Below are 18065 nucleotides of genomic sequence, written 5' to 3'. Positions count from 1 at the left end.
GGGCATTAGGCCCCCCCCCCCAAAAAAAATAATTAATTAAAAATGAATGAATAAATCAATAAATCAATCAATCAATTATCAGCAAACAATTTTTTTTTTTTTAATTCATAAATACCTAAGACAGTTTACGCATTCCTATTGGTCGAGAGCCCGTCATGTAGCCGGTCTTAAACGGATGATAAAGACATGGCTAGCTGGTCTTAAACACTTTTCCAGTGTCGCATGAAATTTGGACTCCCATGAAATCCGGTGCCTTTTAACTTTTCATTGGTTGAACGTTCACATTCCTCACGTATGCATGCGCAATTCTACCAGTGAATCAGTATTTCATGGTCCAAAATTCATACTACACCAGCCCAACTGCGTTTTGCGCGACATCGCCAATGTCCTCATAAGGTAACGAGTTGTGGAGGGGCATTCCATATTCTAGTCAGAGGGGTGTTTCGTAAAACGTGAAGTAAACTTGTTGAACAAAATGGTTGGCAACGTCTTGTTTTTGACTTGTTTTGATTTTTGGACTGAATTTTTTTTTTTTTTTTTACCGAAAAGGTATTTATGCTTTGGGAATAAATATGTGTTCGGTCGGTATTAAACACTCTGTTTATAGACCGGTGGGAGTCTGGATGGGTGATAATTACCCGAGGCGAAGTATCACCCATCCAGACTCCCACCGGTCTTAAACAGAGTGTTTAATACCGACCGAACACACATTTATTCCCTTATTAAAACAATAAAATGCTTGATTTTTCTTTCAGTAATTCAACTGAAGCAGTAAAAATATAATTTTTTTTGTATTGATGCTGTAGTCTGTTCATCCCATTTTCCTCAATAGATTCTCAAAAATAAATAAAAATAAAAGCGAAAGGGGTTAAAAAATTCCCCTGTTACAAAATGCAATTTTTTCGTTTTTCAAGCGGTCGAGAGGCCAAAGATACAAGAAGTACGGTAGGGACCCTGAATAACTGTACCTACATGCCATTTGGGGAAATGAAAAAACAAATTCCAAAGATTTATGTTCACACTTATGTTTCATCCTTTGATTAAAGGGAATGTACATCATTGGCTTTTGCTGTAATATTCAGAAATTAACTATTGGAGGGGTTAGTATAATAGATCAAATATTGTTACACTGACATGTTTGAAGTTTTGTGTTCAAAAATGCTGGAAAAACTAAGAAAAACAAAAATGTTCAAGTAGTCTGGTTCCCTGACTCCACTAAATATGAAATGGATCAATTTATAGACGCCAGAAAATTGTATGGTAAAGGAACCAGTCTAGCGGGCCTGCACCCGTTCATGAACATGTAACCAATAGCAAACAAAATTTGGACTGAAAAAAAGGTAAATTGGAGCAGTAGTTAAAAAATAGTCAGGTTTTTCCAACGGTGGTCGGCTGACCACCACTGGAAATTTATACAAAAATACATGTACCACTTTTTTTGAAAATGACTTCACACCAGGTGCCATAATTTTACAGGATGCTTTAGACCGTCATTTACCAACATCCTACATGTAGTAAGGTATTTTGTAAAAATTTAGTGGTTTTGTTTTTAGATGTTTGCAAATGTTGTATATATTCCCTTTAATTGTAGTGTGCTATGCAATATCTTGGGGAGACAAACTTAGTATTCAAATGCACGGTATCTTCACTTCTTTCATGTCTTTGTGCGTCACAAACTTCTGGAATGATAGACCATTATGTTGCGGCCATCTTGGTTTTTTTTTTTCCTATTCAAATCTATGTAACCAAAGCGAGGCTGGAAGGAAAAATAGTTTGGTTCTTTTTTGGCACCAAAAAACATCATTCAGTACTGTTATTGGGTACAGGGAACATGACTGAAATGGTGGCAGCCTGATAAAGGCCTATTGCATGATGCGAAGTTGATAAGATAAGTTAAATGTATCACAAAAACTGGAACAAAAAAAAAAAAACGAGACAGGGCTGCAAGGGAAAATCTCCATTACTGCCGTGATAGCCATGTTAGCCTGTTTTTAAACACACCTGGCTAATGCCCTCATGTGCATCAATGTAACCGTCTGTCCGTAGACCCGTTTGAGAATACCCCCATCGCATGTTTTTGCTTGAGGCTACCCTCCAGTAGATAGATTTCTCATCAGTGTGCAACCGATCCAAGTTGTGTTGCCGTGGCGATGGGTATCATCGTCGCCGTCCTGGGAATACGTGGCCGAGATTCTTGTCCCGGCTGTGAAAAGTTTTCTGGACAATGAACGCTCCGTGGCAATTCTATTTTTAATAATAGTTGTTGACGATACAGGGGAGCTTCTACTGTACATTTACAGATAGGGGCTTTTTATGTAGGTTAGATGAATCGAGAGAAAAAAAACAACCATACATGTAAAACGATGAACCAAATTTCTGTCATCTCAGGATTGGGTAGGAAACATGGGTCATTCTATAATGTAAACTTTGTGTCCAAAGTGTGACTTTTTTCCTGTCCCTGTTACCCTGGTACCCAGTACTTTGTAAATTGCCATTCAAGTATCATTAACCCTCCTACTGTTTCAACAGTCAAAGACAGTCAAAATTCCACTTCCCCTGGCATGTCTTTTACACAGGCTAGTCACCAACAGTCAGATCATATTTATTTGTTTATTTATTTCTTATTTTAACTGGGTAGCCCATTCAGGGGAATCCACTGATCTCCCATGGGGCCCAGTAAAGAGAAGACAATGTGAAGAAATTACAGTTTTAGAGGTGGGAGGTAAAGCCCACAAGAATGTTCTGGGAAAACCCATGGAATCAGGCAGGGACTGAAAACCCAATCCACATGTTGGCCCAGGCGGGATTCAAACCCGGGTCACAGCGGTGGAAGGCGAGGAAAGTACAGCTACGCCAACCTGACTCCCCAATATTTCAAGCAAGCACTCTGACTAGTCAATCACCTACAGTCTGAATGTCTTATAAATTACCTACATGTACAGTAAAAGCATAGCTGTATCAAGTCACATAAACAGTCACAGCCAGTCAATCCATTATGTAGAGCACCATTGAAGCTATAGTCCATCATTTGCAGCTATCCAAAAAGTAACTGACGTAATTATTGTTGAAAAACATACTTGGTTGAAAGATAGTAAGGGGACTAAACTCCCTGTGAAATCATTCTCTCTGGCAAGCTGTAGTTTTGAAGAAATCAACCAAAGAAGGCCTTTCCGTCAGTAGTTCGTTTTTTTATTCGGCGAAGCGCGCGCAAGCTATGGCACGACGCACAAGATGCGCAGCTGCTATAATTCGTCGGATCGGTGCGCGACACCGCGTAGCTGCAGTCGGCTCGGTGAGAACGTGTCTCGGACGCTGAATTCAGGCCCAATTCAAAACATGATTCAGCAACTTTTGATTTGAAATCGAGATCCTAGAATGCTGTTTATCTCAAAATATACGGCTGAAGCTGAGCTGAAAGTGCCTCAGGTTAGTTGTTCAGCACCCTTCTTCAGATTTTTAACACTTTTGTTGCTTGAAACGAACAAAATGCACAAATTACAAATGATGGACTATACCTTTAAAAACAGTTACTTGACTAATTTTTTCTGAAAGGACAACTTTGCACAGAATGTACATGTATCTTTGCATTGGAGGGTTAAAAATGATTTCGAGCAATTTCTTGGGTATGTAGTTTGCTATTTATAATCACTCTTGGAAGATGACCACACGAAGAATTGCACAGAATTATAAAATCATAGACTTTAGATGTTACAGAGACAGGGAACAAAAGTGGACCCACGTGTAGATGGCCCATACTCATCAATTGTTTCTGAAGGAAAACAAGACTCCTTTTCAAGTCGCAAGCTCACATAGAAACTTAAAAAAAAAAAAAAGTATCAAATTCTGAGATTTTTGAGGGCCTATAGTCATGGTCATGATGGCTGTTGTCGTCCTTTTATCTCGTCCCATTCACGTTGACGCATTCACTCTACACGTTCACTGTTTGCTAGTTTCCTAAGCCGGTTGAATTATAAATAGACTGAAATTGATAGCACAACCTACTGTATGTATCTTTGGTGACGTGCACGATCTGCTTTTGCATCCGAATGTTTACTTTTACTCATTGGACACTGAAAGAAGAAATGTTGACGCATGTGTGCTTAACCTCAAATGCATGTCAACGTCTACGTGTACAAACACGCACATGACCGACACTAGTACATGTACACGTACCTACATGTATACATGTACATTAACATGGAATGCAATCTTGGCAACAGTACAGTCTGAGTCAAAAAGAAAGTGACCGAATTAGAAAAAAATATTTATAAAAATATGTGGCTCACGCCATTTCATAAAAATAGGGATAAAGTACATGTTATCAGACTAGTAACTGAAAATTTCAAGTAATTTGCGTACTCTATTCCCAAGTAATGTCTACTGGTATTTTAATTAATAATATCTTTTTTTATAGTACCCAATGTTGTGAGATTGTACATGTACATAACCTACCCCAAAAAATGCCGGCATTTCAAATCTTATTTTCCTCACCTACATGTATTGATCTAACAGCAAGAGTCCAATCTGCCAAACAAGACTTTTTATTTGAATGGCCGGTATGAGTTCCTAGCTTTGCATGTTTGTGTACACACAGACCACTTAATAATTAACAGGAAACATTATTAATTTAGAAGGATACACAGGACTGAGATATGTGCATAAAATTGACTGCTGTACGCCATGCAGGTTATAACAGTTGTCGGTTGTGTGGAAGCTAAGAACGGAAAGTGCAGTGCACACATGTGTTATTTGTATACATGTACCGTACAATGATCTGATACACTGTGCCCTCTGGAGACGTGCACACAATAGGGAATAAAAGATTGTATACGTCTCCACAGGGCAATTTCTATGGATGAATACGTCTCCACAAGGTTTTCACGAAATAGATATATGGATTTTACTCAAAAACTAGGAATTTCCAAGGTGGGTTGATCCGTCGCAAATGGTAGAGTTTTAGAAAAGGGATATTAAGTCTAAATTTCAGCCCAGGAAATTAATTCTGGTAAAAATAAGAGCATTTTGAAACTTCACTTTCAAACTCGAAAACTTTACTACACGAAAACAAAGAAATGTCTCCACAAGGATACAAATCCTGTGGTATTACAATACACGTTTACGGGGGGGGGGGGGGTGTTTGTTTTACAATTAGTTTCTTTCAATTATTGTACTCAAACAACTACACATGATCATTTACATGTACATGTACACTTTTCAATTACCGGAATTGATAGAACTTTTAATTGCAAAGTCTAGTAAGATGCACATGTTCATCATACAGCACGTCCCTAAAATGCTCCTTTTCCCTTGAAATCCGTTGATTTTGATTTCGACATGCCTTTATTTGAACAAGAAAAATTCCAAAACTCTTTGAAATATGAAACCAATACTCGCCAGGGATGAAGTTCAGATTCCGAGCATTAATTAAAATGGTATAAAAATAATGGCGGTACGTGTTTCAGCGCCGACGTAGAGCCTTGCAAAAAAAAGTTGCGGGTATTTTGGGACGCACTGTACACTTAACCCAGTACATGTAGATCTTCTGGGCAATTCCACGGTTACTCACGTTACATTTTTGATGTATTTTTGAGTTTCCTTGGGCTGTAATTACCTTACTGAAAAGGTTTAATAACTGTTATCCCCATGGTAGATGGAGTAGACCTAGACCTACCTAAGCACCAAAGATGACATCCAGAAAAATGTATTATGTATGATAAACAAGACGCACAAAATCGGTTACTCACGTTACGAAAATGTAACGTGAGTTACCGTGGAATTACCCTTCTTGATACCACTTGTGGGAACCTCAGTGCTGATTTAGTGGATAAAATACCGACTAACTTGAAGAGTTTTTTGTTCTTCTTTTTTTCTTTTTTGTTTCAGGGGGAGAAGTACGATGGGAGGCGGGCTGATGTCTGGAGTGCAGGTGTTATACTCTACGCTCTACTTGTAGTAAGTATAGGAAAGCATGTCTTTTGCCCCACCCCCTTCCCTGCGCATTGAAATCTTTAACTGGCGGATGAGATAAATTATAAGATTTACGGGTAACACCATGTGGAAAGATATCTCTTCTTGGAAGAAGTGTGGTTCTGAAAAGAACCGGTTGGTTGAGTGTAGAACTCCTATAGCACAGTAGAGTTCTACACTCAACTGTAAAGTTCTACACTCAACCAACCGGTTCTTTTCAGAACCACAGTTCTTGCAAGAAGAGATATCCTTCCACATGGTGATACCCGCAAAACTTATAATATAGATATTCACGATATAATTTGGGGTTTTTTCCCGACTAATATCCATGTTTTTTTTTGTTCTTTCATTTCTAGGGAGCGTTACCATTTGACGACGATAATCTCAGGAATCTTTTAGAGAAAGTCAAGAGAGGCGTGTTCCATATTCCTCACTTTGTCCCGCCGGACTGTCAGAATCTATTACGAGGGATGGTGGAGACACACGCTGAGAAGAGACTAACAGTAAGGATGAATAGCAAATTTACTGGCAAAAGAACGATTTGTTTCATTCGATTGACTGATTGTGAAAGGAAAATGTAAATTTAGCCTCCAAAATTTGTGAGGGGTTCTGGCAAAATGAGTTGAAACTGGGCACCGGCTGAAGTGGAAAAAATGGAGGAAAAAAAGTGAATGGAGGAGTTTTTTGTTTTTTTCGATTTCAGATTTATTGATATTTGTAATTTTTGATACATGTACCGGTACCTTGGAATAAATATGTTTTTAAGCAAAAAACCATTGGCACATTTCATTTCATGACGACAAAACTCAAAATAAAGGCTTTTTTTCTCAGTTTTCTACTTTTTTTGGGCAGCCATAACGCATCAATGGAATGCTCGATTGAAATGCAACAAACAGTATTGCAAGGAGAAATTTACAAAATGTATTCTCTTATACCCCAAACCCTCATTTGGACCTCTGCCCAGTTCTGTCTCATATTTTTAATTTTGTTTATTATTTTTTATTTTTGAAGGGGAAAAATGTCACAATGTCTCACATTTTCTCTATTCCTGGTTTAATGAGAAAAAAATGTTGGTTTTTCTTTTTACTTTCTTACATGCAATTACTAGAAGTAAAACTAAAATTGACTTTTGAGTTTTAAACAAATTGTGCATGATATAATTTGGTACATGTTGATAAAAACTTGGAAGGTAGCTGTGTAGTAAATTTCTACAGTCTAGCAAAAATATGGCTGCTGGCTAGTAAAAAACTACATGTACTTCATAAGATGGAAGTTTGCGTCGGGGTGATGTAAATCAAATTAGGTTTTGCCCTTCACCGACGTTTTAAACACTGTATACTCAGTGTGTTACCTCCCGAGTGAAAGTTGGAAAAAATTTACATCACCCCGATGCAAACTTCATCTTACAAATAGCTAAGGCGGTACCCGCTGCTGTGTACATCAGATTCGAACCAGCCAACCGATCCCGTTAGCTCGTTGGTCGAGTGGTAAGACATCTGCACTAGAAAGCAGGAGGTCGTGGGTTCGAGTGCCACCCGAGTGTTTTTTCCAACTTTCACTCAGGAGGTAACACACTGAGTATACAGTGTTTATACGTCGGTGAAGGGCAAAACCTAATTTGATTTACATGTACTTCAGTTAAGTAATTTACTTTTCAAGGTTATCAGACTAGTGAAAATAAAAATCAGTTGACCATTATCAAATCTAGCCATTATGAAAATTTGCATTAAAAATAAAATGTTAAAAAATGTCATTAGTTTGTTGAATTTCATACGGGCTTACGCATGCAATTTCTTCAATTTCAGTAACGAAAAGTTATTGCATGATTTCAACTCATTCACAGTACAGAATTCTCTGCTGCAATTTTTCAACCACATTTCTCAAAACCAAAAAAAACAAAAAAATTATAAGCCAGTGACACTTCTTTGAGTGGCATGGCCTTTCATCTTATACTCTGTACATTAGATTCGGTCTGTGAATTTTCTGCCATCACAGTCTCAAGGACAGCCATATGTTTCCCTCCAATTAACATCATAACAAGATTCTTCACACCAGAGAGAACCTGCCATATTGTGTAGTACCCTGTCTACCTAAAGGACATTTCTCTTTAGACATGTTAGAAAGCTTCTGTTAAAGATGTATTTCCGTGCTGTTTTTCGAGTTTGTCATAAAAAAAAAGATTTTTTTTTTTTGTCAATTGCTATTTTCCTAGTAATGAAAAGTTTATTCACTTTTGAGTGAGACATGGAACCAAAAGATCCACCAACGTTTAGTTATTGGATATTTTCTTCCAAAAAATTGAATCATTAGCTGCCAGACAATAATTCAGTTCTCACAGGGCAGTTTCGTTGGTCTGTAAAATGAAAGCCCCTTTTTTCAGGGGTTGCAGATGCCCAAATCAGAATAAATTAGTTTGTTGCATAAAAACAAAACATACCGTACAGGGTGAGTCAAAATGATCTGGACCAAAATTGAAGAAAATATTAAAAATATGTAGCAATTATCAAAACAAGTGCAAATGAGATAATTATGTTATAGGCTGGTTTTTTTGGACATAAGTGTATGTGGTGAAAGTTTCATGTACATATCCATTGTACCATTTTGAAGAAAAGCGCTAGCAAAGATCTTACACTTAAAAACATTCTGACCACGGTTCCATGGTTCAACAAATTTATTGAAATCGCATACTGATGTGAAGCAGTGTAACAAATAAAATCCTAGTCATGGTGACTGACTCACTTGAAGTTATTGACACATTTAAAAAAGGCAAAACCAATTCTGTGTGCAGACTGGAAAATGAGCCACTTCAATGAAAATGGCATAACTCCTCACCACAGCCACTAATTTGAAAACATTCAAAATTCCTGTGGAAGACAAGGTAATAACCATTCATATAAAACACTCAGTTTTTTTTTTCTTCTATATACTATATTTGCCCCCCCCCCCCAAAAAAAAAATGGTGAACTTGGGTCCAGATTATTCTGACTCACCCTGCACAGATTGAAATTGTTATGGAGAATTTTAAAAAAAATTTGGAAGAGCATGAGAATGCAACCTTTAATATCTGTACGACCATTTACAGGATTACATAACTTCGTTTCTCTTAAGTGCTTTTAGTGTGAGGCAAATTATTCTTGTCTGAATTGATTTTTTTTCCGACTTGAAAGCAATCAATGCAGTTGATTAATCTGCCGGGATGTTATGAACAACTGCCTTTTGAAACAGATGGAGAAACAAATGCAATGATTTCAATGTCAGACAGCAGTGTGAGCTGAGTTTGTTTGACTGCAGTATCATTTGGATAATACTCATGTGTTTTTATATATTTTTTTTCTCTATATTCTTGTATTTAAAATCTTTTCCTTTTCCATGTTTTCCCTGCAGATATCACAGATACAGCGGCATCCATGGTTTATAATGTAAGTCATCAACTCTCTCTAAATGTGCACGTAAACGTGTACAAATGATATGGGCAAAATGACTGAAAAAGAAAGAAAAAAAAACCAAACAAATCTTAACAAAAACAAAGGCTGTTTCGGCTGGTTGCCGAAACAGCCAAAAACAACAATATCTTTTTAGAATTAACCAGACCTTAAAATTAATTTATAATTGGAAGTATCTGCTAAGTGTGATGGAACTGGGCACAGACTGCAAAAACCAAATGGGGGTGATTCTTTTTTGATTTTCAGATTTATTGATATTTGTCTTTTTGATACATGTACTACGCATAGTTTAAAGAAATAGCATAAAATCATGGATTAAAAGTGGTTTTAAGGAAAAATAATTGGCATCTTTCATTTTAATGACTGCGAAACTTTAATGGCCTTTTTCTCAGTATTTTACTTTGTTGACATGTTGATAAATGCAAACGTAAACAGCCATAACTTGTCAATGGAATGTCAGACCAAAGTGCAACCAACAGTATTGTAAGGAGAATTTTTATTCTCTTTCCTAATACCCACAAACCCGCATTTCGACCTCTGCCCGGTTCTGTATCCTCTTGCCAGAACGCCTCACAACTATGGAAATGTCTGGCTTGGTTGATGTCCCCTTCAAAGCAGAACACAAATCTCTTATGATGCCCCTTAGGCCAAAAAAAAAAGTCTCCGGTTTCTGGTATGCGCGCGCGTCGCCGTAGCCATGCGCGTCGGCAAAATGAAAAAGGTTTTTTTTCAATGAAAGATGATGTCTCAAAACCGCCAAACTCACTGGTTTGACTGGAATCCTGCTGCTGCACAATTTTAACGTGTTTTTAGATGGGGTTATGATTGAGAATAAGCTTTATGTGGCCTCTCTGGTCTCCCATAATATTTGCACTAAGTTTAGTCGGGCACCATTTGCAGTCATTAGCCGACATTTGAAGCAAAAAAACAGGTAACCAAAAAAAAAAAAAAAGGCGCGTCGCCGCACCACTTTTTAGGCAAGCTCCATACCAGAAACCGGAGACTTTTTTTGTGGCCTCATGTTGAATCAAAGATGCACAGGACATATCGTCATAGGTCAGCGAAGTTACACTAACAAACCCTTCCCCATATCGGACTAACGGCGGCACTACCGACGGATAAAAGCTAGCCAGCCAATCGGAATGTGGACACAAATAAACCGTCATTAGAACATATCTCCCTGCAGTGTTTATATTTATCCCTGTGATTAATGAGAGAAATGTTCTGGGCAGTTATGATTTACTGTAAACCTCTGGCTGGGAAAATTTGTGGCGGTTGGTGGCATTCCAAAAGTAAATTTCTGAAATTTCTGCAGCATATATTTCATTGCATTGCTACAAACTAGATATTTAACTTATACATTTTTTTTTTTTTTTTTTTTTTTTTTAGGCTTTTGTTTCCATCCTGCTACCATTTCCATTACATTGCAACTCATATAACATTTCCATTTATTTGTTGGCATTTGCAGTCGCTTATAATGACATCTGTTTGCAGAATTGTCTTTATTAAATAACATCTACTAGTTCTGTATTACGTAGGTATACCAAGAAATAATTTTCATGTATTAAAAGAGATTCTTTACATTTACTTATGTACATGTAGCTCCGGGTTGATATTCAGTGAACGCCCAGATACCCCTTTGCATGACCCAGTATAACCCAATAGAAACATTGTAATACATTGTTACATTGTGTTACATTGTATTACATTGTATTTATACATTGTATTACATTGTGTTACATTGTGTTTATTCCAGAATGAGTCCATATAAACCATACATCGCTTTGCAGTTTGTTTGCAGTTTGCAGTCTATTGGGCTAAAAGACTGAATCAATCTTGTCAAGTTCATTTTTGTAACACCTCACCCACAGATTCCGTATCTTGATTGGCCGAGAGCGAGGCACACGATATTCACCTCGGGAGGCTAGTTTTTCTATACCACTTGAAGCAGTCAATATTCGTATACTGGTCGAGTTTATCATTTTCTTTCCGTTAAACCTAAACGAATCAAATGTCATTTGAGAAACTTGACAGTGTGACAGCGTGAAAGATGGTATGGATTTAGAATCCAGAATTATGAAATTCTTTTTATTTTTTCAAATGACAGTGGTTCAAAGAACGACGGACATGACACGGAACTACCCAGGAAAACCTCAGTCAAGGTAAAGCTGACAATCTTAATCTTTAGAAAAATTAAGGTCAAAATGTCCATCAAGCCTGCCCAGTGAAATTGCAATAGTGCATTCAGTGTAAGGAATTAAAATTTAAATGCACAATTGGAACTTTGACTTGGTTTGTCTTGCTACAGATCCCAGTACTAATGAGCGAGAACGATATCGACCCCGACGTCTTAAGGAGTATGGGCTCCCTAGGCTGCTTCAAAGACCGAGATAAACTCATCAGGAATCTACTAGGACAACAGTAAGTCCTCCTGTTTGTGTAGCAAGTCTACTTTCTCAATACTTCAAAACTTTGCAAGCCCGTTTCTTCATCTTTTAACTCAAAACTCAGTTCTCAGTTTTCTGAAATTCCCTCAAATCTTGAATCAGAACTTGAAGCTACACCCCTCTCCTCCATCTTCAACATTTGTACTTGAGTCACAACAATGTCTCATTCCATAATTCAACACTCGTTGACTCATAACTCATTTTCTACCCACAGCCACAACTCAGAGAAGGTGATATACTCGTTGCTGTTGGACCGGAAGCAGAGAAAACCCAGCTTTGAGGACGAGAGCGAGGCATCATCGAGATCTCGCTCAGACTCGGGTAGATATAAGACTCTCTGTTCACTGGTCGTTGTCATTCTCTTACTTATGTGGTCATCAGAAGAAACTGATTTCATCCAAATTTCACAGAAATACAAGCTCACGGTCCTGTGCACGGCTTCCACCCTTATTCTTTACAAACCCTCAAGTTCATGGCCCACAATATGCTCAAATACTGAAGAATTTAACGGCATGCAAATCGTGATTTAGCCGGCATAGAGAATTTCGGACCGATTTACTGGCCTGCACTCCTAAGGCATGTGTGCACCCTTCAAACGTTGGCATGGCCCTCTCTCTCTGCAGCCGACCCTCCCAGGAAGCGAGTAGACTCTTACAGGAGACGCTCTGCTGATAGGAAGACGCTAGATCCACCGGGGGATCTCCCCATGTCACCTGCCAGGAGGGCTCTCAAGGTGCATAACTTCAGCGGGTGAGTACTTGTTCACAGAAGAAGGGAGTGGTAGAAGGGGGGGGGGGGGTGTCATTCGGAATCCGATTAGACAGGGGTTTAGACAGGCATGAGAATTTTTGTGGTCCTCGAGATCAGTTTCAATTTGAATGAAACTTAGGAGGTGAGGACTGTCAGGGGGTCAAGAAGGGGTCAAGTTGACTCCTTTAACCTGTATTTTGATAGCTTTGAGTTGGCATCTGGCAAGACTTGCATGCTCCATTGAAAAAGCTTGTTGGGGAAGATGCGAAATTACATGTAAACAGGCAGTCACTTGAGGTGTACCTGATGATTTAAGGGGTACCTTGGGCTTCTAGCAGATGCAGGATCTAAGCGGTGTGAGTTTCAAGCGATGCCTGACACAACTGGCGGCCATAGGGCGTATTTTTAGATGCATCTGAAGATGCTTTTGGGGGATGTGCTTACCTGAGATGGTCGCTCCGCAATGGTAACTACGGAGTCAGATTTATCGCAGCTGAGTCCCGAGTGTGCCCCCCTGAAAACGCTTAATGTTTTTTTTTCCTAGGCTAGAACTGCAAGTGTCACGCTTAAACAAGACTTCAGATTGCAAGGACCGTGTTCTTTTGTGACAGTATGAGCGTCTTGGCCTGGATACAGAGTCACATTAAAGGCCTTAAACCATTTGTGACAAACAGAGTTGCAGAAATCCAAAACACCTCGGATCCAACACAGTGAAGACATTCTGGCTTGTTTAAGTTTCATTTTTCCCTGAGCAGAAAGTTATGTGCTTCGTAGCACCATGAAAAAAAGTGTCTTATTGAAGAATGTCTGTGTTCCCTTTTTCTCAACAGGAGCAGGAGTGTAACCAGCAGCCCCGTACCCTCCCCGCAGCACAGCCCCCGCCACTTACCCCGTCAGCACTCCAGCGGCGCCATGATGCCCATCCTCAACAGCCCCGCCCAGCCGACACCCCCGGGTAGCCCCACCAACACCCCCCAGCCTTCCCCGTCCCCGACCCCACAGCAGCAGCAGCCGCAGCAGCAGTCGCTGTGGCGGGCGCGGCTCAACAGCATCAAGAACAGCATCCTGGGCTCGCCGCGGTTCCACCGGCGGAAGATGATGCAGCCCACGGAATCTGAAGAGAGCACGCTGACGCCGGACAGCTCACCAGAGTGAGTCACTATCTTCGTTCGTTTTGGCCCACATCTCGTTCACTAAATTTGAACATCCAGCAAGAAAACCAGTCACTTGGACCAATTTTCGAAAACTTAAGATTTTGGGCTCATTGGAAAGGACATTGTATAACCTTTCCAATGATGTATAGAACATGGAAATCGGACAAATCTGACGGAATTATAGGTATTTTCAGTTCCCGATTTTCAGGCCATGGAAAGTTTTTTTTAAAATGAGAAATTTGTCATTAAAAGTTCCCAAATGAACTCCTTGAGACATTTAGAAATTTTAATTCATTGAAAATGAAACGTATTTATTATTCTAGCTGCTAACTCCGAAATCTGAATTTAGATAAGTTTGCCTGTGTAATTTATTATAGGCTGCTCTAAATACGGTCGTGTGACTGGTTTTGTGCTGGAGGGTCACATAATGTGCTTGAGCAGTCTTGTTTAACAGAATGGCTAATCCAGTTGCATACTCCCAAAGGAGTTGAAATTATATTAAATATTAAATATTTTTCGTTGACCTGATGAACAGGGGTAATAATAAGATGTATCATGCCATGAGCACGTATTTGATGACAAATGTGCAATTTGTAATGTATTATGTATTTCCCCATTAAACAGTTTTTAGGTAAATGATTGGAAAGATTTGAGGTATGTACTGAATGGGACCTGTTTTGCGACAGGAACATATCTGAAAATATAAAGCAGAAGTTATTTTGGATTCTTTCCGCTTTCTTATTATTCTCTATTTGCAAACAGAATGTCCAAGAAGTCATGGTTTAGCAGCCTGGTGACCAGCGATCGCAGCGAGGATGAGCTCTCCATGGCCATCAGAGATCGGACATTCAGCTCCGTCAAGGCGGACCTCGTACAAGCTCTACTGTCGGTAAGACATCATCTCACATAAGAGTGTATTCAAGATTTTCGGTTTTTGTCTCTGGCTTTGGAGATTTTTTGCGCAGGAGATTTTAGGCCCCAAACTTTGGGACTCTGGCTCCCTTCAGGTCCATGCTACAGGAACGTGCAATCTTTTGCCATACTATTGGTAGGTCCATTCAGCCAGAGGTACGTTTTACCGAAGTCGGTGCCGAAGTTTCAAAACGCAGGAAGAGTTCCTTTCCCTTTGCACAGCTGTCCATCAATTTTTTGATAATTTGAAGTCGCCCATAACAAGGCTGAAAGCCACTAATGGTAAAAGGCTTCTAAAGTATTAAGGAACCTAGATGGGCTTCTTGGTCACTTGCTTCCCTGTACCTCAAAGGCACCTGAGTGGTGTGGTATGCAGTGGGTTTTTTTTGCGGCAAACATCGTCAATGGATCATGATTATTCAGCTAGTTCGATGTTCATTCATAAGAAAATAACAGTAACATCGCTGTATTGCTATCGCTCAGTCATGCATGTACATTAAAGCATTTGAAAGAATGGCTTTCGTGGAGCTGCCACAGTGGCCTAGTGGATAGTGGAGTGAACTATGGATCGCAAGATCTGTGGTTCGAAACCACCTATGTCCATTATCATCGACATTTTTGTTGGTTGGGATAGGTTTTATTGAAGGGAAAACACTATGAGAACCTAAGTGTCTTCCATCCACACAGTCTGATAAATATTCATGTTGGGGTGCGTGAATTGATTGGTTGAAATACGATGTATGCTGCAAAAACAAATATGCGCACGGTACAGGTCTGTGCTATACATGACCTAATCTGAAAGCATCCACTACGGGACTCACAACAGATCATACTTAATGAAGAACCACCTGGTTAAGGCCGGAGCAATCCACACAGATGTTATACATCTAATATGAGCACCATTCACAAGTACCGCCTCAACAGCAAGAAAAAAGAGAGTTGGGGAGACCACTGGGAGAGACATTTGAACCAAATACCGTTGCCACCTGATGCTCCCGCAAAGACGCTGTGGCTTTGTGCACATTCAAAAGAAAATAAGTTGTGTGTGCTTTGTGCTATATGTCCCCGAATCACTACACGCACGGGGTGTGTCCAATCCACAAAACATTTGAAACTGGTAAAAAGCGCCCTCTGTTGTTTGCGCACAGAGTCTATACTGTACCTGTATTACCCCATTAGGTTTTAAGTCTGATAACTCTAAAGTCAAACGATTCGACACACTGATTTCTTCCATCATCTAGTTTATTTTTTACCTCGAAAAACTTTTTTTTCTGCTTCAGATTCAGGACCTGAGTCACAGCGTGCTGTCGCCCCACGCCTTCAAGGCAGAGCTGAAGCGCGGCGGTAGCAGCGCCGTCTTTGCCAAACCGATGAAGTTCCACGTGGAGATTCTCAACGCGGACGGCGACACTGGGAAGGAGAATCCGGTCCTAGTGGTACACTTCACCCTCATATCAGGTCAGTGGTCCGTGAGGGTTTGTCACCCTGCTTAGCAAGTTGCTTTCAGGTTAAGTGGGAAGGCTCAGAACCTCATCCTAGCTAGTGGAACACTTCACCCTCATATCAGGTCAGTGGGCCATGAGGTTTGTCACCCTGCCTAGCAATGTGCTTCCAGGTTAAGTGGGAAGGCTCAGAACCTCATCCTAGTGGTACACCTCACCCTCATATCGGGTCAGTGGGCCATGAGGTTTGTCACTCTGTCTAGCAATGTGCTTACAGGTTAAGTGGGAAGGCTCAGAACCTTGTCCTAGTGTTACACTTCACCCTCGTATCAGGTCAGTGGGCCATGAGGTTTGTCACCCTGCCTAGCAATGTGCTTCCAGGTTAAGTGGGAAGGCTCAGAACCTCGTCCTAGTGGTACACTTCACCCTCGTATCAGGTCAGTGGGCCATGAGGTTTTGTCACCCTGCTTAACATTTTGCTTACAAGTTATTTGGGAAGGAGAACCCCGTCCTAGTGATACACTTCACCCTCACATCAGGTCAGTAGGCCATAAGATTTTGTCACCCTGCTTAGCAATTGGCTTACAGGTGTAGTGGTTAATTTCAATTTGGAATTTTATTAGTGAGCCGTGAGCTTTTGTCGTCGTGTTTCCTGCCCAGCATTTGTGCTTTCAGGTTTAATGGTCCATTTAAGGCTGCTAGTAGGTCAGTGGGCTATACGCTTTTGTCGTCTTATAGCCTGCTAAGCATTATGCCTACTGGTTTGGTGGTCCATTTTCTTCTGAAGCCAGCAAACCTCCTGATGGATTTTGAATGATCAAGAAAGGTTGCGGTTTGATGTGCATTGTATGTTATCATGCTTTTGTCCTTTGAGATGGGTCAAGTTCCCGCAAAACAGAAGTGGATGGTCTCCACCCTCAATCCTCCAAAATCCTCAAAAACCTCCCAAACCTCTTCGTGGATGGTGAAAGATCTTGAAGGATCAGGCTTTTAATGACCAATGTTATTCTCCAAGTTGAGTAGTACCTTTCTAAATCCGCAAAACAAATCTTCAGAACTACCTGGTGATGAGTCTTAAAGGATATAGCTATAGGAGGGTAAGAATAAATGAAAGATTTTTTTTTCTTTTCTCAGGTCCTTCCAGACGGTTCAAGCGCCTGGTGGAAGACATCCAGTCCCACATGACCACCTCGCGAGGTCACTCCGAATCCTCGCTCCGCATGCTGCACTCGGGTAACTCCACGAACTCCGGCCCAGACGCCACCAGATCCCCCATGACGCAATCCTTCAGCACGGAGGATGAAGCAGACGAGGTGTTCTCAGATCGCGTGGCCGGCACCTCGGACGGGCTGCTGCGGGGGGAGAGGAAGAGCCGGGCCATCAGCGACGTCACCAACGGTAACGCATCCTTTAACTGACGTTAAACTCTTTTTTGAAAAAAAAATTGCGCAATGGAGGCGGAGAATTTGGACATGGCATGCATATTTAAAGGTATAGTCCATCATTTGTAATTTGTGCATTTTGTTCATTTGAAGCAACAAAAGTGATCAAAATCTAAAGAAGGGTGCTGAACAACTGACCTGATGAAGTGCGTCGTGCCAATGCTTGCGCACGCTTCACCGAATAACAAAACGAACTACTAATTTAAATTTCCTACGGTGCGTCTTAAGAAGCACCGTTGGAAAGGCCTTCTTTTGTTGATTTCTTCAACATGACAGCTTGCCAGAAAGAACAATTTCAAAGGGAGTAATTCCCCTTACTATCTTTCAACCAAGAATGTTTTTTAATAATAATTACGCCAGTTACTTTTCGGATAGCTGCAAATGATGGACTATAGCTTTAAGGTTCTTTTAGACTGTGGAAAATTTGGCTTGGCTTTGATGTGCGTGTTCGTCTGAGATTATGCAAATGTTTTGTTAACTTTTTTGAACGGGAAACACTTTTGGTATT

The 18065-nt window shown here is 40.2% G+C and overlaps 1 protein-coding gene across 1 annotated transcript in view; it reads left to right on the top strand.

Moving 5' to 3' along the window:
- Positions 1-17654, top strand: part of LOC119725588 (serine/threonine-protein kinase BRSK2-like) — a 52025-nt gene extending 34371 nt beyond the window's left edge. Inside the window, exons 6-16 of the mRNA XM_038197055.1 lie at positions 5884-5952; positions 6324-6470; positions 9352-9386; positions 11518-11572; positions 11719-11831; positions 12072-12178; positions 12481-12607; positions 13438-13758; positions 14524-14650; positions 15954-16131; positions 17250-17654. Of these exons, the coding sequence (XP_038052983.1) occupies positions 5884-5952; positions 6324-6470; positions 9352-9386; positions 11518-11572; positions 11719-11831; positions 12072-12178; positions 12481-12607; positions 13438-13758; positions 14524-14650; positions 15954-16131; positions 17250-17533 (1563 nt within the window). The 3' untranslated portion in view covers positions 17534-17654. The remainder of the gene's footprint in view (positions 1-5883; positions 5953-6323; positions 6471-9351; positions 9387-11517; positions 11573-11718; positions 11832-12071; positions 12179-12480; positions 12608-13437; positions 13759-14523; positions 14651-15953; positions 16132-17249) is intronic.
- The last annotated feature ends 411 nt before the right edge of the window (positions 17655-18065 follow it).

The sequence above is a fragment of the Patiria miniata genome, unplaced genomic scaffold, assembly GCF_015706575.1.
Source record: "Patiria miniata isolate m_02_andy unplaced genomic scaffold, ASM1570657v1 HiC_scaffold_1, whole genome shotgun sequence".
Lineage (NCBI taxonomy): Eukaryota > Metazoa > Echinodermata > Asteroidea > Valvatida > Asterinidae > Patiria > Patiria miniata.
The sequence above is the reverse complement of the archived record's forward strand: the minus strand, read 5'-3'. Positions and strand labels throughout refer to the sequence as shown.